Here is a 26,823-nt window from a genome sequence, read left to right as displayed (position 1 = left end):
CACAGTACATTCTGAAAGGAAACATTTTTTAAATATGTTAACATAAATATTGAAGTCACTCATTGTTGTAAATACAAGTTATCTTGTTAAAGTCTTTCAAAATTGTAAATGGAGGCTTTGACTCGTCCCCGTTGTTATGGTAATGAAGTCTTTTGAGCGCCTGGTGCTGGCACACCTTAAAGCCATCACAGACCCTCTACTGGACCCCCTGCAGTTTGCCTAGAGAGCCAACAGGTCTGTGGACGATGCAGTTAATATGGCCCTCCACTTCACCCTACAGCACCTGGACTCCCCAGCATCCTACGCCAGGATCCTGTTTGTGGACTTCAGCTCTGCCTTTAATACCATCATCCCCGCTCTGCTTCAGGACAAGCTCTCCCAGCTGAACGTGCCTGATTCCACCTGCAGGTGGATCACAGACTTCCTGTCTGACAGGAAGCAGTGCGTTAAGCTGGGAACACAAGTCTCTGATTCCCGGTCCATCAGCACTGGATCTCCCCAGGGTTGCGTCCTTTCTCCTCTACTCTTCTCCCTGTACACCAACAGCTGCACTTCCAGTCATCCGTCCATGAAACTCCTGAAGTTTGCAGACAACACCACCCTCATTGGGCTCATCTCTGGTGGAGACGAGTCTGATTATAGGTGGGAAGCAGACAACCTGGTGACCTGGTGCAGCCAGAACAACCTAGAGCTCAATGCTCTCAAGACAGTGGAGATGGTTGTGGACTTCAGGAAGAACACGGCCCCACTCACCCCCATCACCCTGTGTGACTCCCCAGTCAACACTGTGGAGTCCTTCCGCTTCCTGGGCACTATCCTCTCCCAGGACCTCAAGTGGGAACTGAACATCAGTTCCCTCACCAAGAAAGCACAACAGAGGATTTACTTCCTGCGGCAGCTGAAGAAATTCAACCTGCCAAAGACAATGATGGTGCACTTCTACACAGCCATCATTGAGTCCATCCTCACCTCCTCCATCACCACCTGGTACGCTGCTGCCACTGCCAAGGACAAGAGCAGGCTGCAGCGTATCATCCGCACTGCAGAGAAGGTGATTGGCTGCAATCTGCCTTCCCTCGAGGACCTGCACCCCTCGAGGACCCTGAGACGGGCGAAGAAGATTGTGGCTGACTCCTCCCACCCTGGACATTCCCTGTTTCAGTCACTCCCCTCTGGCAGAAGGCTGCGGTCCATCAGGACCAAAACCTCACGCCATACAAACAGTTTCTTCCCTTCCGCTGTTGGCCTCCTCAACAAGGCTAAAGCTCACACTGACTGAATGTCTTTAAAATCTTTTTACATTCTGCACTACACTCATTCCTGTAATATTTGTATTTTATATTGTATTTTATATTGCAAATTGGCAACTTATATTTTACTTATTGTATATTTTATTTAAATTGTATTCCACTTAGTATTGCTAGTTTATGTATCCTTAGTATAGTTAGACCACATATTTAAATTTAAGATTCCTATATGTTTACTGTATGCACCTTCCTGCCAAAGCAAATTCCGTGTCTATGCAAACCTTCATGGCGAATAAATCCCATTCTGATTCTGATTCTGATATGGTTACTTATTTGTATCAACGCGAATGTTTCATCGCGGACTGATTTATTATTGGAGTGAAAAGTCAGAGTGGGTTGTTGTCAGAAAATTCAACTCATGGAACGTTTCTCGTCCAATCAGAAACAGCTATTTAAGTCGGAAAAAAACGAATAGGGGTTATGCCAGAGAATGTCTATTAAAGAGAAAACTCCCACTCTAGGGAAACTTCCGGGTTCTGAACTGGTTGCAGTTCCACTTAAGTTCCATATGAGGGCGCTAACGGTCGAGTGCAGAATGAATGGAGGTCTATGGAGCTATACCCCTCAAAATCCACTTTTCTCAGGATATAATTTTTTGTCTAGTAATTTGAATTCTGAAATCGAAAGGGGAGGCAATAAAAATACACACCGCGGGGGGTTGGATTTTTTTAAGTCGCCTTTCTGCTCAAAAAAAGCCTTTGAAGATGGCATTGACGTCATACACAACGTACAACCAGAGCTACTTCTTGACGGCAAGCTCTGGTTACTTCCACTTTTCTCTCGAAGCATCCACAACACAGCTGACAGGTTAGGCTCTCCCTGTCAATACACATGCTAGAAATAGTTTTGGCTTGCTAATGTTGTTGCTAATGTTGCTAATGCTCTGACATTCTGGTTCTGCTTCGGATGCCATCAAGCGGGATCTCTGGTCGTAGTCAGTCCTTCACTAACCAATCAGCATTCGTTAGCAGAATGCTAGCGTGTTATGGGCCACAACGACTTACCATGTAAGAAATCGAAAGGGCATAAGTACTCGTTCATTCAACTTTTGACTTGTAATCTATGTTGAACATGCAAAAACTACAATCAAATCTGAGATTTATCAACAACAATCAGGCCAAAGAGACACATTTAGCCGTTTAGCTCCATAGACTCCAAATTCGGTACAATGGGGCTTAATAGGGAGTGGGCAGGCTCTCCTTAAACAGGCTCTGGTTATGCGTAACATTTTTCCGGGTTCTACAAAACAGATGTAACTACTTCCGGCCGGCCGCTTTTGAGGTAAACACAGCGTAGTAAAGGCCACCTACTATAGCCGGTGTTTAAAGGAGCTACCCTTAATTACAATTTCCCATGTACACAGGATTGCCGAACTGACTTCCAGAGCCCCGAGTACCCTGGGGAGTACCCTTTTTTTTTGCTCGCAGACAATTAAAACAGTCAAACTAAGACTGTAGCCTACCTGTAGAAGTCCAAGTGGACTCAAAGAATGCAGTGCTTGGCAATCAACTGCAACAACTACCAGTGTGACAGTATTTATTTACAGGTCAATTTTGTCGGTAGTGTAATCTTATACACCTGCTAACTTTAACGTTTTTTTTGGCCTAGTAGTAGGCTAGTAAACGTAAATCCTTCTAGGAACGATCTAGGTCCTAGCTATAGAAACCAGAATAATGATATGGATATGACACTAAATTAAAATGAGCTTCTTAAACTAATTTGCTGAATTCATATATTTCATTGATAACTTGGCACTAGTTGTGTAGCAATGTAGCCTACTGTAACGTTGTAGTTAATGTGTAGAGCTAGTGAACGTGCTACCTCCTGGGAAACGGTCTAACGTTAGGCTATTATAACGTTATATGAACTCATCACTTTATTCCTGTCACACTTAGCCTAATGTAGAGAGTAATACAACTTATAAAATCCTTGAACTTCCCTGTCAATATAAGTTATTTGGATCACCTAGCGCCGCAGATGTGTACAGAAGTGAGAAGCGGAAACGATTACATCTGTTTTCCGGTTCAAACACTGAGCGCTCCGCATAACCCCTATTGTTTTATAATAAGGTTTACTATCGCCAGCCAAGATCGATGTTATCCACCCGGAAGTAAGATATTTGTTGTTGTGACGTCAGGCTGAAATGTCCTATAGCGTTTGTCATATAGTTTCTGTCTAAAGTTTTTATTCTTCAGACTGAAGAAAATTTACAAATGGCAGTTTCAGTTCCTTATTTTGAAGGGAAACTGATCTGTATAGACATCAGGTTGCATGGTGGAAGACAAAGGCCAATTAATTTTTTGAAATGCAGGGACTTGAGGGAATTCCTTCAGATTCTGAAGAGGCATTTTCTTACAAATGAACATCATCCGAAATACATTTGAAAAGCCTTTAGATTCTGTCACACTTTAAATTTAACAAGCAACTTTCAAGAAGGAACATGCACCACAGTTTTGTACATATATTTTAACACTCAAATACCTTCTACACAAAATGGCTAATATGGACACCACCATATGCAAGTACTCTGAAACAAAGCATGTTCTTACAGGTCACAAGACAACAAAATATTTCAATGGTTAATACCGCTATATTTTCATCAACACTTACATCCTCTAGTAGTTTGCCCTCCATCCTTAGTTCCCAGGATGAAACTTGATCAATTTCTTCACCTTCTGGCTTGCCAGGAGTACAGGTGTTGGATATGTAAATCCTCAATTTGCGTTTTTGCTGTAGTGGATGGAATTCAGTCATAGAACAAACACCAGACCATGTGAACAGAGCGTCACAGTAACAAAACATAGTAACCCTCCTTGGCCATGGCACTTTAAATAACAAGTTTAATACAAACAAGTGGCTAATTAGTTAGCTAGCAAAAGTCTTTGTGAAAGGGATTCTGGACAGATGTTCCTCATTTAATTTGAGCGTTGTGTTCCAATATGGGTTCTTTTTTTCCAGTTTTTTTTTTCTGGGCTGAACTTGCATCTAGAAGTAGCGTTTTAAGTCTATAGAAAGAGCCACACTGGTTTTTCAGATGTTCAAGTATTTTATTGTCAGATGCACAGAGTAACACAGGGTCAGACTGGGCACGGAAATTCCTAAGACAAGACAACCTGGCATAACATAACATATAAGTACACAGAACATAGATTACATCTATGATAAGATCAAATATAGTAAACCTCCTAATATACAAATAATATACAATATTCAATACAGTATACAGATGTGTTGTTCTAAGTGACAATACAGAGCAATATTAGTGCCAGCTCAAATGTAATGTGAATGTTAGGGCTGCAACAACGAATCGATTTTAATCGATTAAAATCAATTATTAAAAGCGTTGGCAACAAATTTCATTATCGATTCGTTGTGTCGTACGACTATTACGCTACTCAATAAGTCGCAGAGATGTTTGAGTATAAAAAATAAATGTTTAGTTGAGCGCGGAGCAGAGCGGAGGTAGAGGAGAGACCATCGGGAGACGTTGTTGAGTAACGTTGTTCTGAAACACATGGCAGAGGCAGAGAAATCAGTACGACCTAAGTGTGGGAGCATTTCACACTAAATACATGGACAATGTGTGTTCATTGACCGAGGTGAAGTTAGTTTCATATACGACATTCGTCGCACATTCGAAAGACGCTACTTTGCAGCGTTGCGGTAGGGACCGGATGAAAACTACCCATACCATTTTCTTTTATAGACTTTTATAATATTTTTATGAATATAAAACCTCAAACAGACACCAGAGTATCTTAACAATGTCTGGTATTCTTCCACAGCCTTAAATTTTTCAGTGAAGTTTCAAATAAAATGATAGAACATCACACATCTTTGAAAATAGCTTAATCCTCGCAAATCTTAATTTATTTCAAAATTGTGTCACAAAATCTTAAATATACACCAGATTTTTTTTTTTTTTTAAGTCTGGCCTACTTCCACAACCTTTCATCTTACAATAAAGTTTTAAATAAAACTCAAATCAATTGCTCATCCCTGAATATAGAATTAAATCCACGCAAATGTAAATAACTATTATAAAATAAATTGCACATTCAGAAGATTTTTGCACTGTGAATTTGCACTGTCAGTTCTGTTTTTGAATAAAAGGTTGGAATTAAAAGATTATTTTTTTTTGATCTGATTCATCGATTAATCGAAAAAAGAATCGACAGATTAATCGATTATTAAAATAATCGTTAGTTACAGCCCTACTGAATGTACTTGTTTTGTTTAGAATCTTTTTTAGTTGTATTTGAATTTGAAATGTACAAACTGTATTGTATGCTAAATTATGCTATTTGGCAGATTGAGACTGAATCAAATTTCAACATTATATCCGACTTCAATGTCTTCAATTTTGTTGTAGGCAAACGCAGCTCGCCTTTTCAGTCACAAATGATTTGGTAGTTGACAACACTCTCCCTCTTCCAGGGTGCTCAGTATGAACATATTAGGTAAGCCAATGTAGCCTAACACACATTTTTCACAACCAAACAAATCGTTTGGTTGTTCTTTGTACTTCCTCAAAAGAGCTTGGACAGCACATCTGGAAACCCCTGTCTGCCTTGAAATTTCTGCCTGTGAGAGACCTTGCTGATGCAATATAACTACCTTGTGTCTTGTTGCTGAGCTCAGTCTTGCAATGGTGTATGACTTTTGAAAATAAACTGTCTTCAGCAACCTCACCTTGTTAGCTGAGTTAGGTGAGTTCCTCACCCAGTTTTATTCCTCCTACACAGCTGTTTCTGTTTCAGTTAGGGATGCACCGAATCCAGATTTTTTTGGGTTCGGCCGAATACCGAATCCACTGGTTAAGATTCCGAAACCGAATCCTACTCCCATCCTCAGTCCATTAACACAGTAAACACATAAATGAAGTAAACAACTTCCACAGCAGTGTTTTTTTCTTTTTTTTCTTTTTTACGGCAAAAAAATAGAATCGGCAACATAATGCCTGGAAGACAAGTGGGAAAAACTATTTAGACAATTACCATGTGCCTATGTTTACCCTATCTCAAGATCCAATCAATATCCAAAATATTAACCTTTTAGATTTCTTGAATTTCTGTCGGATGTTTCATAACGCAAATGTTTTAACATCGGAGATTTTGTGTATCGTTTAGGGTCCTTGCCACCACGAGACAAAGCGGCATTGCAAATTGAACATGTAGCTCAACTTGAATCGCCTTCTTTTGACTGAAAGTACTGCCAAACAACGCTTTTTCTGCTCACAAGTTCTATTTTCACTTTTTCTCAGCCTACTGAATTGAACAGTCCACCTACGTTAACACCTTCCCCTAATCAATGGCGGTGTCATTATGTCGACCAGCGTAGCGCGCGCAGTGAGGGCAGCTTAACTACATTTGTCAGTAGCTTGGCGGTAACGTCTCTATTTATGAAACCAAGTAACTTTTTAGTAGCTAAGCTCTTTTATTGATCAAGTAGCGCAGAAGCGTCCTCGAAAGCTAATTTCTCCTGGACATTTCTGATGTTCATACATAAGTTTGGTGGATTATTGTGTTGACAAAGCCCTCTAAAAGCATCTCATATCCCGTTCTGTAGTTCACGTTACAACCGATCTCACGAGAGCTGAGTACTGCGAGGGCTGTCATCGTCTCATCTTCACTCACACAGCGCCTGCGCCGGCAGTCTGACTATATAATAGCAAAATACACGCATACACATACTCATTTTTATGAGTGGTAGGTTCTGTGTAGTGAAGCTAAATTTATAGTAGAGTAGCTGGTAGCTTAGCTCACTACACATATCAAGTAGCTTGATATGTGTATGTACCGTTTCACCTACTACTGGGGACACACTTAACTATTTTTTTTACCTTATAAGATTTTCAAACTTTTAGAGACCACAAACATGAGGACAAAAAATCCTAGATTTAGCCGTTTTTCTCCTACAGTGTGTGGTGTGCCATGATTTGACAAAGACAGCACACCACACACAAACAGATTTCCAACCAGTGTCCCGACTGTTAACACAAGAAATCATGCTTAATCTGTCGAGACCTAAGAATAAGCATGACGGACTACACCGCGTTCCACATTATTATGCAAATTGTATTTAAGGGTCATAAACATTCATTTTTTGGTTTTTCAATTAAACTCATGGATGGTATTGTGTCTCAGGGCTATTTGGATGATTGAAATCAATCCCAGACACTGGTGATAATTAGTTTGCCAGGTGAGCCCAATCAAAGGAAAACTACTTAAGAAGGATGTTCCACATTATTAAGCAAGCTACATGTTTCAGGCAAAATGGGGAAGAAAAAGGATCTCTCTGCTGCTGAAAAGCGGCAAATAGTGCAATACCTTGGTCAAGGTATCACAACATTGGACATTTCCAAAAGAATTGCGCGTGATCATCGGACGGTGAAGAAATTTGTCACCGATTCACAGCACAAGCGGGTTCGTTCAGACAAAGGCAAAATAAGGAAGATTTCTGCCAAACAAATGCGTAGGGTTAAGAGAGCAGCCACTAAAATGCCATTGAATAGCAGCAAACAGGTGTTTGAAGCCGCTGGTGCCTCTGGAGTCTCACGAACTTCAAGATGTAGGATGCTCAAGAGGTTTGCAAGTGTCCTTAAACCTGTTATTCGGCCACCCCTAAACCAAGCTCACAAGCAAAAAAGGTTGCAGTGGGCTCAGGACTACTTGAAGACTAACTTTCAAACTGTTTTGTTTACGGATGAGTGCCGTGCAACCCTTGATGGTCCTGATGGATGGAGTAGTGGATGGTTGGTGAATGGCCACCATGTCCCAACAAGGCTGAGACGTCAACAAGGAGGTGGCGGAGTCATGTTTTGGGCCGGAATCATGGGAAGAGAGCTGGTAGGCCCCTTCAGGGTCCCTGACGGTGTGAAAATGACCTCGGCAAAGTATGTAGAGTTTCTGACTGACCACTTTCTTCTGTGGTACAAAAATAAGAACCGTGCCTTCCGTAGCAAAATCATATTCATGCATGACAATGCACCATGTCATGCTGCAAAGAATACCTCTGGAGCATTGGCTGCTATGGGCATAAAAGGAGAGAAACTCATGGTGTGGCCCCCATCTTCCCCTGACCTTAACCCTATTGAGAACCTTTGGAGCATCATCAAGCAAAAGATCTATGTGGGTGGAAGGCAGTTCACATCCAAGCAGGTGCTCTGGGAGGCTATTATGGCATCCTGCAAAGACATTAAAGCAGAAACTATCAAAGAACTCACAAGTTCAATGGATGCAAGAATTGTGAAGTTGATATCAAAGAAGGGGTCCTATGTTAACATGTAACTTGACCTGTTAAGATGTTTTTGATTCAAACTTTTCTTGATTTCAGTAAATATGACCTCCTAATGCTGCAAATTCAACAAATGACAATTTTGTTCTTTACAACCTACAGAGTTTCAACAATCTTGAAACTCTGAAATTCTGCATAATAATTTGGAACACTGCATTTAGAGTTTTGTATTTTTGAAAAAAATACTGTTATCATTAGGGGGTTTGTTCAATAGAATTTGAATTATACTCGTAACAGTTGATGACTTGAAAATGATACTGACTGACTGTGCATTACTATTTAGGAAAATCTGAGCAATATAATTAATTTGCATCATAATGTGGAACGCGGTGTATATGCAGCAAGAAATTGCGATGATAGTGTTTGGAATTATTTTCACAGAAAAAAGAAAAGGGTTTGCTGTTGCCACAAATCAATTCCATTTAACTTTGTGTTGCGCCATTACTCAGCTTGCTTTCTGATTGGATATTGTTTTGTTTCATGTGATAAACTCGGGGTTTGTCCTCAGGGTTCCCCCCACACATTTGGCGCCGTAAATGGCTGCCTGGGTAGGCTCTCCAGCCAAAGTAAATTCCTTGTCTGTGCATACTTTCATGGCGAATAAACACCAATTCTGATCAGGATTTCTGATCTCAACATGTTGAATATTTATGATTGTCAGAAGGGGCGAAATCGGACCGATTATCCTGTGGTGTGTCCCCAGCATTAGGAAAGTGCAGCATGTAAGCTTTCAAATAATCTATTATATATTGAATTCAGAACATATTTGAATGAGATATGCTTATTTGAATGTTGGTACCTCTCAAATCAACAAGCGTAGAAAATCCCCATGAAAGATTTTTTACTTTTACACACTATTGGCGAGTAATGGGTGGGAACAATAGCTTGTAAACTCTACCCCGAACCGTATGGACATCTGCACTATAACTAACATTGCTAACAAATGTTTGGCTAAGGAAGACATACAAACGCATGGCTGTTCGATTATCTGCATGTTTAGCACATAATATGCACATCTGGGCATATCTGCCCATGTCAAGGCATTTCTTTGAAATGTGAGTGTGTTATACTCAGTTTCAAACCTGGAAACAACAAAAGGACACAGAAATAGTGCCAAATTTGAAAATGAAAATGTGTAAGCAAAACATTGTAAAAGAAACATTCATACTTTTTAAACTATATTTATATCTTATAAAACTTTTTCAAAGTTTCAGATGAGAATAAAAAAATACGAAAATACATTTCAAAACTTTTTTTATATTGCCTGCATAATCGTACAGTATGATGAAATATTGGGGTCCCCATGTCCCCCCATAGAATTACGCCTATGTTGTGAGTCAAATTCTTTTTACAGTTTTTTTTTGTGGCATTTCTGCCACATTTAGTATTTTATGATGGACACAGTGGGCCTCATGTAGTAACGCTTTTGCGCCCAATTCAGGCATATTTGTTTCGCAATTGCACGTAAAAGCATGGCGAGGTATTACGTTTAGTCATTTAGCAGACGGTCTTATCCAGAGCGATGTACAAACAGGTATGTACAAACATGCCGCACTGAGGGTAAAGCGCAGACTGCTTGTCGCGGGAACTGAAAATGGCAAATTGCGCTTTTCCGAGTCATGCATATGCATTCACGGGAGGGTCAAGGTGAAAGTGAGAGTTCCCATAAAGAGATGGGAGGAGATGCGTAAAGTGCGCCTAATTATGTATTTCGGGGTATGTACAGAAACTTGTTCACAAAAAAAAAAACGTACAAACATTTTCACGATCTGACTCAATGGCTGCTGGACATTGCAGATTCAGCCGCTAATAGCCTACTAATAATAAGAATCGTATCACCAGTCCTGTTGGTGCCGATGGTATTTAGTATCTCTTACAATGTATTGCAAATTAAAAATACTGTTTGTTTAACATGGAAATCATCAGAGCGCGCTTATTACTGCCTGAAAACTTGCAGCATGCGAACTTACATAGAAGCTGAGTGGGAAACGGTGCAACAGAGAAATTTTTTGTTATCTTGGCCGGATAAAATAATGTAATTCGATTTGGATGTAATTCTTATAATAGGCATATTGATTTTTCAACCAAGCTCGTTAGCATGAGCGAAGTAGGGCTAGGCCAACTTAAATTTTTCAAGTGGTAGGTTACATCATATTCGACGTCAAACTATGAAAAATAAACCGTTTTTTGAGTCACCCGGTACTTTGTAAATGTACTTTGATGAAATGCTGCCATACCACAGATTTCTTTGCCATTTTGACTAATAACACCGACAAAGTAGGCTATGGCAGAGTTTGTAGTTCTGCAGACAATTGTGCTCGTGCCGTGTGCAAAATACCAAACCGAAACTAAGCGCAGATTTACGAAAGGTAAAACAGTAACACCTTTTCTTTTAAATTATATATTTTTTAAGTTGCTTTAAGTGTCTAAAATAATATAATCTACAATTTCTGTAGAACATTTAGTTAATGCAGCAATGATGACACAAGCGCGAATCAGATCTCACACTGCCATACGGCAGCTCGACAAAAAAATCGTAGTCGACCAAGAGCATATCGACCAGAAAATCGTCTAGTCGACTGATACCCCCTTTCCACCAACGTGAACCGGGAGCTAGTTCGGAGCTGGTGCTAGAGCCAGTTCGGAGCTGGTTCAAGAACGGAACTTACTAAGAACCGGTTTGCTTTTCCACAGGCGAGAGCCACCACAGAGCCACGTCATTACGTCACTGTACGTCTCATATTTCCCAGCAACGCTAGCGCGGTAGCGCCAAACACAACATCAACAATGGCGGACGTTTCATTGCTGTTGTTGCTCATGGTTATGCAAACCTACATCGGCATCCAAACACGGCGCATCCGACGTGTTTGTTCAACTCGCCATTTATATAGACCAATTATCACCCTACGTCACACAACTGTCAAGCAGTCTCAACTGCGCATGTCGGTTGTAAAAGACGAACTTCTCCCCGGTCTATTACACTTGGAGTGTCGATCAGGTCATCATATATCTCTGGCCACTGGATTGCAGGGCTTGATATTTGAGGCTTTTTGAGGCTCTTGGCCTTTGGACAAATACATTTACGTTTCACTTGTCTATGCACAAAATTCACTTGACCCCGATACCCTTAAATAGCCTGACCAAGTGATCGGCCAAAACTAGCCTGGCTAACGGAGGTCGCTTTCTCAGGCAAATGACGAATTAAACAGGCTTGGTTAAAGAAATCCGAGATCTTCATCAGGCTCGTATCTACATTAGGCAGTCCTCCCGGACGTCTCTGGTGTAAAATTGAGTGAATCACAACATTGTGCACACTGCCAGTGAGCCAGTCTGACTGAGGCTAACGTCAAAACGTGTAACGGGGACGCAGTCTTACTCAGAATGCCAGTTTGAAAAAAAAATCAGAAAAACAATTGGACCAGCTGGCTAAAAGCAGAATTCCCATATCTCTTGAAAGCTGTCCTTCTCGACTTTTAAAATGTAAAATTGACTGTAAAACTGTAAAATTATGAACTTAGTGACATGACGAAGACATGGTTGCCGCTCGACTATGCGGTCTGTACCGGGCAACATTCTCACTCAAATTTCAAGACTTTCGTGACCCAAATCAAAATTCTGATGCGACAGATCAATGGGAAATCGCTTTCTCTTTTAAAGGTTGTCCTCCTCGACCTTTTTGGTCTTTTTAAATCTAACTATTTGTATTATCCGTGTGGTCATTTTGCCATAAAAAATGCTATCCTTTCCCGGTTTTCTGCAGCCACATTGCGCGCGCATCCCGAATGTTTACATTACAATCGAGAAGAATAAAAGTCGGAGCAAATTTACAAATTAGCAGTTTCATAAATAAAATAAGCACATTTTCAGCAACTACATTGCCCCCTTCTCGATACATTTTCATTCAGATTCTGATTTACAAGTAACGTTTAGCTGAAATATGAATTGTAAAAACTTAGAGCAATGGCGGCCAAAGCATTTTGTTGGTCACGGTAACCCCGCCCCAAGCGGTTCTTTGCTGGTTCGTAAACTAGACCAGCTCCGAAGTGGTGCTTGTTGCGAACCATGTATGAACCACTTTTCCGGTTCCCAGTCTGTCGAAAGAGGAAGAACTGGTTCGCGATTAGGCACCGGCTCCGAACCGGCACCCAAAATGCGTTGGTGGAAAAGGGGTATGAGTGGGGACAGCCCTACTGTTGTTGCTGTACTGGTTGATTTTCTGTCGGAGGATGGGCCAAGGAACGCACCACAATGTAAAAGAGTTGACTTCGTTTATTAATCAAGCTGCTCGGATCAGGTCACCACGACAGGCAAAGTGGTTGGCATGAGTGAGAAACATGTCTCTCAGATGGACATTATATACATGAGCTGGACCATACAAATATAGTAACCACCAAAACATGTCCTAAAACGGTATACATTCCACAACTTCAGGCACAGTGATAACATAATGATTCGGTCATCACTCATCGTTTATACTATTTTCTGCATGTTGCTCTTTCCAAAGGTTAAAGTGCACATTAGGGCTGGGCGGTATGACGTATATACCGTGCGACGGTAGAAATGTGTCTACTGGGAGAGATTTGGCTATACCGTTTCAACCGCGGTATACTTTATACTATATTTTTGTATTACACGTGTCAATTAAATGTCTGGTTGTTGTATTGTATATAAGCAATCACATAAATCGCATTCTTGCGATATTTAGAATTGTAGTTTAACTTCTATTTGATTTGCTATTTTCGTTTGACCTGAAGCACATTTGCGTTGGTCTGACGGAATTTTCGATGTGGAGTGTATTTTGTCTAAGCGGACCACATTCATGCCGAAGCTAATTACTTATATATTTGATGCCCCATTCTGCAGGTAACCAATTCCATTTGTTGTTCAAGTTTTATGTCTCGCGCTGTAAAATTCTTGTTGTAAAATTACACTGGTGGCGTTGCTAGCATTCTTGATCTAGGATGACTAGTGAAGGCTAACTACTTACTGAGAGTGAGGTCATGCCGGGAAATATCAAACAACTTGACCGAGCTTTAACGAGGTACGCCGAAACCGAAGTTACATGGATAGTAAAAGTCAGAGTGATCGCTTTCGCTCATTTTGAAATTTTCGTCGGAGGGCATTACGGATCCGTATTGAGCTGTGAGTAGGTCACCACGCGGATGGCATGAGCGCATCAGCCAATCGGAAAGCTCGTACTCGTAACTTTTTTTTTGTCTTTTGTTTTTAACTCAAGTGTTGTCTCATGTGAGGCAGTTGTTTTTGTTTGTAATAAATAAATAATAGAGTGTGATGATGTATGGTATGGTTATTTTGTACCATTTCCTAATTGAATTTACAGAACAAATACTATACCGTGATATATACCGTAACCGTGATATTAAATTACTCATACCGTGATAGAAGATTTTGGCCATATCGCCCACCCCTAGTGCACATTCTCCAATCTATATGCAGGGCTCTCAAGTTTTGAAGACAGGTAAGAGTGACATTCTCCCTTACATTCTCACTTTATTTTGGGTCATTTTAGCAACACAAAATACCTCTCAAACTGTCATTTATACATGTACCTAAACATTTGAGACAGTTCAAGTTCAAGTCTTTTATTTGTCAGGTGCACAGAGCAACACAAGGTTAGACTGGGCACAGACAGGTATTGGTGCATTAGTATACTCAAGTGTGAATGTAGACTATGAAATATGGTGAATTTGTAGAAAATATGTTTATACGGATTGGCACCAAGCAAAATTACTGTGATGTTTTATACCTCACAATGTTCGGTAGGCACAGTGTAATCACAGAAAGATAAAAAGAAAAGAAGCACAGCCGAAGTTGGCTGAAATGACTCAAAATGCTACCCAGTCCCCCTTAATTCTGAATAATGTCAAACATTTGACAATTCTACAATAGATTAATTGCAGCTCAAAATCAACCTAAAATACAACACGCATCTTTACTCATCAATATTATCCCTACTCATCAGTAACATACTCATTAGAATCATCTTTACTCATCAGAATCATCCCTACTCATCAGTATCATCCCTACTCATCAGTATCATCCCTACACATCAGAATCATCTTTACTCATCAGTATTATCCCTACTCATCAGTATCATCAGAATCATCCCTAATCATCAGTAACAATCCTACTCATCAGTATCATCCCTACTCATCGGTATCATCCCTAATCATCAGTAACATCTTTACTCATCAGTATCATCCCTCATCATCAGTATCATCCCTAATCATCAGTATCATCCCTAATCATCAGCATCATCCCTACTCATCAGTATCATCCCAACTCAACTTCAAAATTGTGTCAAAAAATCTTACATATACACCAGATTGTTATAATAAAGTCTGGCTTACTTCCACAACCTTTTAATTTTCAAAAATGTTTTAAACAAAACTCCAATAAATTGCTCATCTCTGAAAATTTACATTTATTCATTTAGCAGACGCTTTTATCCAAAGCGACTTCCAAGAGAGAGCTTTACAAAGTGCATAGGTCACTGGTAATAACAACAATAATAAATATAATAAATAAATAAAAATAAGTGCCAAAGGGAAGAACCACAAGAGCATGTAGTTAAGCAGGTTACAATTAAACAACATTAATCTCTAAGTGCAAGTGTACCTGTAGAAAAAGCAAGCAACAGTAAAAATAAAAATAAGATGAACTAAAATAGAATATTTCACAGCGAATACAACAAATACAATATGGGAACGGGATGAAACGAAAAACGGCTTCACCTTACAGCCTATGTATAGAAAACCCGCGTATCACCTACACAAAATCATTACACGTTACAGATTAAGCATCCATGCAATATTACAGTTACTGGAAGAAATCAAAGATTACATCGAATCTACGACTCAGCGTTCACATTCCATTCCAGCAGTTGTTAAACTCTTCGCTACATTACAAATATTGGCATCATGATCATTTCAAACAGTCATCGCTGTTTTGACTTTGCTGGCTGATCCAGGATAGGAAGAGATTGCGTGTTTAAATGCTTGCAATGTACGGTATAGTGGTCAGAGAAAGGCACTGTTTACACGATGACCTGCAGGTTTCGTAAATACGACGTAAACTGAAGTATCACAGCGTGCGCAATTTGCGGGTTCGTCAACGGCGCTAATAACGTTACGTTTGCGAATGTACGTACATGAGGCCCAGTGTGTTTGGACAGAAAATGTGGGGAGAGACAGGGCACAGCCTACATGGTGCGCGCATTAGACTGGTGAGCCACTGGGAAGCCCTTGATCTGCAGTCAAATTCTACCACTATATCACAGTCTACCATAATTTTCCATTTTCATAAGAATTATTTTTTAAACCACTAACAAGACCTAACATGATTGGCTGGTGATTGGCAGGTGCTAATGTCAGCCCTAATGGCCCTTGTATACACGTAATCATCAAATTTGTTTGGAGCCGTGTGGTTAATGTGTTTCTATAGAATTGGACAGTTCCAGGGAACAGTTAGGAAAAGGTTTAATTGCCTACCCATATTACGTAGTTAGAATATTAGCGTTACCGTGATAGGCTTCTTGATGGCTTCCTGAATCTCTATGCGCTTGCGTGCGATGGTCTGATCCAGCTTCCTCTCAAAGGCAAGAAGGTCCATGTAGGCTTGGGACTCAGGAACAAGGTCTCTGATCTATGATGAAAACAATTGTTTTCAATAATTGAGCTCCGGTTGTCTTTTCCAGTGTGTAGGTTTAATTAGACATGTTAGCAGTATCTTCTTTTAAAGGGAAGAAGTTCAACTCACCCTTTGTGGAAGCACCTTGTCAGCCATCTTGCGCCTTTTTCCACTTACAAGACACAGTAGACAAATACATAAATTATATATATTATTATTCAGAGGTGGGTGGTATGAACAGTATAGAAATAAACCGGTATAAATTTGGCCTACGATATGGATTTGGACTATATTGTGCAACCGCAGAAGATTCTTCCAGAAATAAAATGTGTCACTGACCCATTAACACCAGGCCACACACAATTACCGTCCAGAACTTTATTGCAAAAATCGCAATCTTACGCATCCTCGTAACCGGTATTGCACAGATTGAGTGGAGCATAATGACACAACGTTTGAAATTTAGACTACAAAAACTTGAACGTCAAAGATTTGGTATGAAAGAGTATAGCCATGCAAGAAAAGATGCCAGGTTGGTTAGAATGATGAAATGTTTATTGTAGGCCAACATAATTATATTCAGCCACTTAATGACTTGTAATCTAGCTCAATACAAATATTGAGCTAAGTTCTTGTGATCCCGTAAATGTACTGTTGAAAGCTACATATTAGCTCTTTTTCCATGGAAAAGCACTGCAAAAATGTAACTTATGCGACCCACCTACCGTACCCCATCCAAATCCGGTAGAATAGCCGCAGCGGTGCATATTACATTGTCATGACATTTTAAGAAAATCTAGAGAGGGTACAATTTCAGGGAAATTGTAGGGTGTGCTTACTTGCGTCGGTTGCAGATGGGTCCGTTTATTAACTGTAATATTTACTACTGATACTTGTGTATTTTTTATATAAAATGCCTACTTATTATTTATGAAGGTTGCATAGATTTAAAAGCAAAAATCGCCACCCGGAGCCTTTTTTCTTTTTTCCAACAATCAATTTTTATGTAAATAGTTTTTTTGGGTAGGCATATGGATCAGCGTTATCGTCGCACCTCCTGTCACTACTTGTTCTTATGCAGGGAAGCTTATGGTACTAATATATTTCTAAACACAACATCTCACAATTCTATACTGGTATTTATGGATAGGACACATATGTAGTTCAGTCAAGACAATCACGTCTTAGATTTGAGCATTTATTGTTACATGACATGGACATGTAGATTTAACTTTGGAAGAGTGGATGATCTAAGGGAAGCACTCCCCGCATCCTTAATGCAACACATGCATACATGACATATGAGGCAGGGAGCAATAGAGATATAATCCCCCTGATGGATGGACAGACAGCATGGGGGAGAAGGGGATGGTGGAGGGCGGCAGCAGCACTGATCATACAACAAATGGGCTGAGTGTGTACGTGTGTGTGCGTATCCGCTCGTCTTTTAAAGACGCCTTATTGGACGTGGCCCAATGGATATGCACTGCTAACATGGGGTTTGGTAGTGGGCGGAGAAAGGAAGGTGGAGTAAGACGCCTTACGTCCCCGATAACTGGATGACGCGCGCTGCCCAATTGCCCTGCCTGAACTAGCTGCGCTTATTTATGCTAGTTTTAAACCACAATAGCTAATGAATAGTGAATGTAATTATGGTGGGCGGCTTTGTCCACGTAACATTTTTCCATTGTGTCCATTTTAAAACACCTTGTTTTTCTAACGCTGAGAAGTAGCCTAGCCTAAAGAATAACTTGTCCCGCTACAATTAATGGACAAGAGGCAGACATACGGAGGCAAGCATGGCCCGCCCCCATCTCCTGGATTTCTGTACCCAAACATTGATGGGTAGCCGATGGTAATCTCAAGCCAAACTTATTGAAAAAAAATTTGAGAACCCTGTGACAGACACCAACTTTCCAACGTGATGCTATCAGATTAGCTGCAGTGTTTCCCACACATAGATTAATTTGTGGCGGTCCGCCACAGAATCAACACCGGCCGCCACATATTGCGTTTCGTAAAAAAACACTACACTATTTTGGTAAAAAAAACACGCAGCGTATTTGTTCAGCTGCATTTCCTTTCCCTGCTCTCCCTCCGTGGCTGTGTCTACTACTACGCACTTGTGCACTTCGAGCACTGACTTTCAGTGCTTAGGGCGCTTACACTGACAGAACCAGCAGAATTCAGGGCACTGAAAGTACCCAGATGGCAAACGGTAAAAAAAACAGTGTACAACGATGGACAGTACTCGCCCTAAACGGGCGCCATCTTGGCTACGTAGTGGAAGAAGACGAGTCCTTTCGGCAGCTTTTCATTTCTAAAATAATGGCGGGCGAAAATGACTGAGCCGGTGGCAGTAGCAGTAGCCCACGATGTTACAGACCGTAAGTGTAAGTATCAGCGGTAATTAAACACTGTACTGATATTAAATGTACAAGCTCTACTAACATGCCATTCTCAGATTAAAGCCACCGACATGAGTATTTGGTGGAGTTAACGATGTATACCGACAGTTACCTTAACCTAGACTAGCTAGCTAGGTAGCAGTAGATATGTTCTCTTAAACAATCCAAATGCTAAGTTTAATAATGGATAAACAATCGACATGCTCAGTTTATTAATGGGTTAACATAACAACGCAAACGTCTGCCCGTAACACACGCTGTCCGATAATTAATACTGTTATGATAGCTACAGTATCTAAGCTAGGATCCACCATTTGTCTTTCTAGAAATAATTGTAGCACTGAATGGCTATCCTGTTTCTATTCTCTGCCACAGAGACGTTTCCTGGAGGTGCTGGTGCTGGTTCTTGTGCTGGCTTGTCCGCTGCTGCCCTCCCCACATCCGCATCTGGCTCCAGCAGGTCACCGTTGGTGAGGCAGATGTTGTGGAGCACAGTGCAGCACACAATGACCTCTGGCACAAACCTCACATACACCTCCAGACCCTTCAAGAAAATGGACCACCATAGCGTCTTCAGTATCCCAAAAGACCTCTCCACAACACACCTTGCCTTTGACAGGCAGCAGTTGTAGCGTGCTTGGAGGTGGTTGTGGACAGGCTGCCTGAAGGGGGTCATGAGGCAGATGGGTTGGGATAGGCATGTGTAGCCACCATCCCCAAGGATACAGTATCCTGGTGGAGGGACTGCTCGTAATTGATAGTTTCTCAGGACCCTGGCATCATGCACTGACAACTGTGTACAGGAGCGCAGTGATCTGCGCACTCGCCCTTGTGCACCTCCCAGTGAACGGAGGCCCGGGGCATGTCCAAGGCACAGGAACTGTCAGTCAGGGCCCAGCACAGCCATGAGGGCATTGAAGGATTCTCTGGAGAGCCTGAAGTCCACCCTCAGGTCACTGTGGCCATCAAAATACAATGCCACCAGTGGCATTGAAACATTGATCCGGCAGCGTTGCCTGGGGCTGGGTGGCATTTAATCAACAAAATGTTGAGTCATTGAGGTTTTGTAGTCTTTCATTGCCTTTTCTAATTTATATTAGAATGGATGCATGTTTGTAACAATAATTAATAGGCCTGTGTGTTCCATTGCTAATTGATTCCAGTATCAGGGTAAACTTAACTACAACTTAAAACTACAACAGATATGTGTATAAAAGTACAGTCAGTCAAGGTAGGCCTATTGCTGAGTGAGCTCAACAGATGATGCCTATGATTTCAGTGGATAATTCTTAAAACTCATTGAAATCTAGAGACATGTACAGATTTGTAATTTATTCATTTAGCAGACGCTTTTATCCAAAGCGACTTCCAAGCTAGAGCGTTACAAAAGTGCATAGGTCACTGATCATAACAATGTTTTGGTAGCCAAAACATGAAGCATTTATTGGGAACAACCAAATAAGTGCCAGTAGAGTAATAAGAGTTCAGCCAGAAGGCGGAGGCTCCTGCCGCAGTTTCCAGATGGGGTGGAGAAACGGGTAAACGAAGAACAAGAAGATGGCAAGAAGCGCGTTCATTATGGCAGGTTTAGTTTTCGCGGGTGTCGAGAGCAGATTTGCGTCAGTCACTTTCCGCTAAGTGGTTAACGGAAGTGTTCCATTTGAGTCAGCACTACTCAGCGACGGAGTGCACTACGGATGTAAGTGCAGTGCACTGTATTGCAGTGTACTTCGTAAAGTGTTCAGATGTAGACACACCCCGTCTGTCTGTCACTTACGCGTTCTCACATACGCACAGTCAAAACGTTAGCAACAATACATACCTACACCGTTCTAGTAAGACCGACAGCTATATCAGCGAGCCTTCAGCTTTAGTGCCGTAGCTAAAGGTCTAGGAAAGTTGAGGCTACTTTTTGCTAGGTACCTACAGACATGTCTTGATCGAAGGTTCTCCTTCGTTCTTTTGATGAGAAGTCTCAGGAGCTACTTACCCGGCGTCATGGAGCCGACCAGTTAAATAGTTATTTATCACTAGCGTTGCTACCTGCATATGCAGAAATTATTTGTTTGTTGTTGTTGATTTTGTAGATTATTCGAACCCCGCCGGTCTGACATGAAACAACCCCCCCCTCGCAACATCGATCAAAATACAAAACTGTTTAATAGACAGACACGTTGTGTAAAAACTAGTGGTGGGCTTAGATTAATTTTTTTAATCTAGATTAATCTCCCTGTAATCTTGGCATTAATCTAGATTAAAATGGCTCATTTGAATTCCGCCGAAGGCATTCAGAATATGTGTGCTACCAAAATAATGACTAAGAGTAAAGCTGTGTCTACTACCGCGCACTTGTGCACTTCGAGCACTGACTTTCAGTGCTTAGGGCGCTTCACTCACAAAACCAGAAGAATTCAGTGCACTGAAAGTACCCGGATGGCGCACTGCAAACGGTCCAAAAAAACTGTGTAAAACGATGGACACTACTCGCCCTAAACGGGCGCCATCTTGGCTACGTAGCGGAAAAGGAGGAGCCCTTTCGGCAGCTTTTTCCACTTCAGTGGAGAAGCGCGTTCATTTTAGCAGGTTTTGCGGGTGTGGCGAGCAGATTTGCGTCCGTCACTTCCACCAAGTGTTTAACGTAAGTGTTCCATTTGAGACAGCACTAATCAGCGACGGAGTGCACTGAATATGTAAGTGCACTGTTTTTCAGGGCACTGTATTGCAGTGTACTTCATAAAGTGCGCGGTAGTAGACACAGCCCGAGTCTTTGAGAACGGGTTTCTCAAGCTAGGTGGCGCATTAGACTAGAGCTAATTTCCTGTTTCCAAATTGCATCACAAATTGATTGAAAAAAAGCTGTTCTACTATGATAATTGGTGATGAAAATAAATTATGTTTAATAAGATGTCCGTCCGTCATCTGACGCTTGTCCGGGGATCGGGTCGCGGGGGCAGCGACCTAAGCAGGGAGGCCCAGACTTCCCTCCCTAGCTCTTCCTGGGGGACCCCGAGGCGTTCCCAGGCCAGCCGAGAGACATAGTCCCTCCAGCGTGTCCTGGGTCTTCCCCGGGGCATCTTCCCAGTGGGACGTGCCCGGAACACCTCACCAGGGAGGCGTCCAGGAGGCATCCTAATCAGATGCCCGAGCCACCTCAGCTGGCTCCTCTCGACGCGGAGGAGCAGCGGTTCTACTCTGAGCCCCTCCCGGATGACCGAGCTTCTAGCCCTATCTCTAAGGGAGAGCCCGGACACCCTGCGGAGAAAGCTCATTTTGGCCGCTTGTATTTCGCGATCTCGTTCTTTCGGTCACTACCCATAGTTCGTGACCATAGGTGAGGGTAGGAACGTAGATCGACTGGTAAATAGAGAGCTTCGCCTTTCGACTCAGCTCCTTCTTCACCACGACGGACCGATGCAGAGCCCGCATCACTGCGGACGCCGCACCGATCCGCCTGTCGACCTTGCGCTCCATTCTTCCCTCACTCGTGAACAAGACCCCGAGATACTTGAACTCCTCTGCTTGGTTCAGGATCTCCTCCCCGACCCGGAGATGGCACTCCACCCTTTTCCGGTCGATTACCATGGCCTCAGATTTGGAGGTGCTGATTCGCATCCCAGCCGCTTCACATTCGGTTGCGAACCGCTCCAGTGAGAGCTGAAGGTCACGGCCCGATGAAGCCAACAGGACCACATCATCCGCAAAAAGCAGCGACCCGATCCTGAGGTCACCAAACCGGACCCCCTCAACACCCTGGCTGCGCCTAGAAATTCTGTCCATATAGGTAATGAACAGAATCGGTGACATAGGGCAGCCCTGGCAGAGTCCAACCCTCACCGGAAACAAGTTCGACTTACTACCGGCAATGCGGACCAAACTCTGGCACCGGTCGTACAGGGACCGGACAGCCCCGATCAGGGAATCCGGTACCCCGTACTCTCGGAGCACCCCCCACATGAGCCCCCGAGGGACACGGTCGAACGCCTTTTCCAAATCAACAAAACATGTGTAGACTAGTTGGAGGAACTCCCATGTACCCTCCAGGACCCCGCGGAGGGTATAAAGCTGGTCCACTGTTCCACGGCCAGGACGAAAACCACATTGCTCCTCCTGAATCAGAGGTTGACAATCCGACGGACCCTCCTCTCCAGGACCTGTCGTGGTAGTTTTTGCAGACAATCAATTGTTCAAGCTGAAGTTGGGTGAAGTATAGAGTTAATGTTTATTTGACGTAGGTTTAAGCATAATAACGTTACCAACATAACATCATCAGCACACAAACATAAGACAATAACACAAAGACAATTCCATACAGCTCCATCTAGCATTCTAGAATGGAACCGGGAGAATCCAGCCCACCAGCACTACCCAGCTGATGGCCCTGAACCCCCCAGAACATTCTTCAACAGACCATTTTATAGATACAACAGTTCTCAAAAGCCATTGGTCCATCCTACAGACCTGAAGCTATACCAATTCTCTTCTGTCATTGGTTAAATCCTTAGAACAATACAGTTGAATCCACATTTTCTTCAGACCAACTGTCTCTTCCCCCCCAGGTGACAAGAACCCTTTCAGGTCACCCAGACTTCATGTCTCCTAGTTAGGTGTTATAAAACTACAGGTGGTATCTCTACCAAATGGAGTTGAATTAACATACATTGTATCAAGCTTCTTCCTGAAACACATTCATTGTACATATAGGCCCAAAACTTCTTTCACATTTCCACAGTTTTTCTTTTTGTACAATTAATGTCATCCAACAGTTTCAAAAACAAAACAAAAATCCAGCTTCAATACAATTCCTAATCAGGATACAAAATGTCATTGTGTAGTTGTCGTCTCTGGTTGTGTGTGCGCATGTGTTAGGCAATTACCCCTCCGTAGTATCAATTTTGAAACTGCAATTTCTTCCTTTGCCACCATCGCTGTTGATTCTGTCTGTAAACTGTGAAAAATCCCTTTGCCAATTTTCCCTGTCTCTCTGGACACTCACGAAACCACAGCCTTGATCTTTCCGATCCAAGCGCTGTCTTTCTGGCAATTTTTAGCAGACATTGTTCAACAGACGGCGGACTAGCAACTAGCAACATTCGGAAGAAAAAATTATGTGTATTTTATGGATTAGTTATTTTCTTATACTCCTTGTTGTTTCAAACAAACATTTAACACATAAGACAAACTTATACAATTTCCTCACTTTTTCTTTAACTTCTCCTTCCTCACATAAAAGAAAAGTCGGGATTCAAATTCAACATGGAAACCACCACATCAGATTAGCCGTTTACACATCCATCTCAGTTCTGGTCGACAATCTGCAACTTGTCAATTTGGTTAGGATTTATTAACCAATGTTTGCCACGCATTGGTCCACCACCAAACTAAGAATTAATCATAACACACACATCTCAGTAGCAATAAACTCATGCAGAACTCGTAACCCCTAATGGGACTCAAGATCCTTTGTACGACTTCAACGCAACGGGTCTCGAACCCTTTAACATGTATTAGTATACTTTAGTAATTACATGACTTCAATAGACCTAGATAGCTCATACAATTCCCTAAAATATCGCAATAACATGTATTTGTGAGAAAATAAAAAATGTGGTAACTAGATATGACAATTTCAACCAATCCATTCACAGATCAGCCACTGTGAATTTCAAGAACATTCCACATTACCCAAACACTCATCCACACACCCATGGATGGACAACCATATGCACAATGCATATGACAACTGGCGCAGCAACATAAACTGGCCACGTCTGGAGCTCTGAACAACATCAAAGACTTAACACAGACCACAACTGCATCTTTGAACTACTCAAAGACTAAACACAGAGGATTTACAGTAGGAATGTAGCAATATCACAATTTGGACCCGAATTAAGATGGAATTGCACATCTATTTATCCGACTAAAATTGTACCATTCAAACAAAACCCCATCAAATTAAACAACAACTTCAACCTCACCACAACTTCACTCAAAGTAATCGATCTTAGTAACTCACCACTTTTCCCCTGTTCAAAATGCCGCATTGAACCACCTGACCCTGAGGAAGAATCCCGTTCTTGCCACTCACGAGTCCATGTCGCACTTCAATGGACATCCTAGTGCCCCCTCCAAAACTGTCGTGGTAGTTTTTGCAGACAATCAATTGTTCAAGCTGAAGTTGGGTGAAGTATAGAGTTAATGTTTATTTGACGTAGGTTTAAGCATAATAACGTTACCAACATAACATCATCAGCACACAAACATAAGACAATAACACAAAGACAATTCCATACAGCTCCATCTAGCATTCTAGAATGGAACCGGGAGAATCCAGCCCACCAGCACTACCCAGCTGATGGCCCTGAACCCCCCAAAACATTCTTCAACAGACCATTTTATAGATACAACAGTTCTCAAAAGCCATTGGTCCATCCTACAGACCTGAAGCTATACCAATTCTCTTCTGTCATTGGTTAAATCCTTAGAACAATACAGTTGAATCCACATTTTCTTCAGACCAACTGTCTCTTCCCCCCCAGGTGACAAGAACCCTTTCAGGTCACCCAGACTTCATGTCTCCTAGTTAGGTGTTATAAAACTACAGGTGGTATCTCTACCAAATGGAGTTGAATTAACATACATTGTATCAAGCTTCTTCCTGAAACACATTCATTGTACATATAGGCCCAAAACTTCTTTCACAGACCCCTGAATAGACTTTCCCAGGGAGGCTGAGGAGTGTGATCCCCCTAAAGTTGGAGCACACCCTCCGGTCCCCCTTTTTAAAAAGGGGAACCACCACCCCGGTCTGCCAGTCCAGAGGCACTGTCCCCGATGTCCACGCGATGTTGCAGAGTCGTGTCAACCAAGACAGCCCTACAACATCCAGAGCCTTAAGGAACTCCGGGCGGACCTCATCTACCCCAGGGGCCCTGCCACCGCAGAGCTTTTCAACCACCTCGGCGACCTCAGCCCCAGAGATAGAAGGGCCACCCCCGATGTCCCCAGACTCTGCCTCCACGTCGGAAAGCGTGTTGGTGGAATTAAGGAGGTCTTCGAAGTATTCCTTCCACCGATCCAGGACGTCCCCCGTTGAGGTCAGCAGCGCACCATCCCCACCGTATACAGTGTTGACAGAGCACTGCTTCCCCCTCCTGAGCCGCCGGATGGTGGTCCAGAACCTTTTTGAAGCCGTTCGGAAGTCATTCTCCATGGCCTCGCCGAACTCCTCCCCTGCCCGGGTTTTTGCCTCCGCGACCGCCAAGGCCGCGTTCCGCTTGGCCTGCCGGTACACATCAGCTGCCTCTGGAGTCCTACCAGCCAATAAAGTCCGATAGGCCTCCTTCTTCAGCTTGACGGCATCCCTCACCTCCGGAGTCCACCACTGGGTCCGAGGGTTACCGCCGCGACATGCACCGACCGCCTTGCGGCCGCTGCTCCGGTCAGCCGCTTCAACAATGGAGGCCCGGAACATGGCCCATTCGGACTCAATTTTCCCGGCCCCCCCCGAGACATGATCGAAGCTCTCCCGGAGGTGGGAGTTGAAGCTCCTTCTGACAGAGGGTTCCGCCAGCCGTTCCCAGCAGACCCTCACATTACGTTTGGGCCTGCCAGGCCTGACCGGCGTCCTCCCCCACCATCGAAGCCAACTCACCACCAGGTGGTGATCAGTTGACAGCTCCGCCCCTCTCCTCACCCGAGTGTCCAAGACATGGGGCCCCAAGTCCGATGACACGACTACAAAGTCGTTCATCGAACTGAGACCTCGGGTGTCCCGGTGCCAGGTGCACATATGGACACCCTTATGCTTGAACATGGTGTTCGTTATGGACAAGCCGTGTCTAGCACAGAAGTCCAACAACAAAACACCACTAGGGTTCAGATCGGGGGGGCCGTTCCTCCCAATCACGCCCCTCCAGGTCTCACTGTCATTGCCCACATGAGCATTGAAGTCCCCCAGGAGGACGAGGGAATCCCCGGGAGGAGCGCTTTCCAGCACCGCCCCCAGAGACTCAAAAAAGGGTGGGTACTCTGAGCTGCCGTTTGGTGCATAAGCACAAACAACAGTGAGGACCCATCCCCCCACCCGAATGCGGAGGGAGGCTACCCTCTCGTCCACCGGGGTGAACCCCAATGTACAGGCGCCGAACCGAGGGGAAACC

General features: G+C 42.8%; 1 protein-coding gene across 3 annotated transcripts in view; it reads right to left on the bottom strand.

The window, feature by feature from the left end:
- The window catches only part of smarcd2 (SWI/SNF related, matrix associated, actin dependent regulator of chromatin, subfamily d, member 2), an 80,531-nt gene that overhangs the window by 44,787 nt on the left and 8,921 nt on the right, over positions 1-26,823 (bottom strand). For 2 of the 3 annotated variants that reach the window (XM_047031620.1, XM_047031621.1), the window contains exons 3-5: positions 16,383-16,425; positions 16,146-16,268; positions 3,918-4,037 (exon numbers count right to left, since the gene is read on the bottom strand). In XM_047031620.1, the coding sequence (XP_046887576.1) occupies positions 3,918-4,037; positions 16,146-16,268; positions 16,383-16,425 (286 nt within the window). The remainder of the gene's footprint in view (positions 1-3,917; positions 4,038-16,145; positions 16,269-16,382; positions 16,426-26,823) is intronic. The other variant, XM_047031622.1, reaches the window with a different exon arrangement.

Source organism: Hypomesus transpacificus, chromosome 13 (assembly GCF_021917145.1).
Source record: "Hypomesus transpacificus isolate Combined female chromosome 13, fHypTra1, whole genome shotgun sequence".
Classification (NCBI taxonomy): Eukaryota; Metazoa; Chordata; class Actinopteri; order Osmeriformes; family Osmeridae; genus Hypomesus; species Hypomesus transpacificus.
The sequence above is the reverse complement of the archived record's forward strand: the minus strand, read 5'-3'. Positions and strand labels throughout refer to the sequence as shown.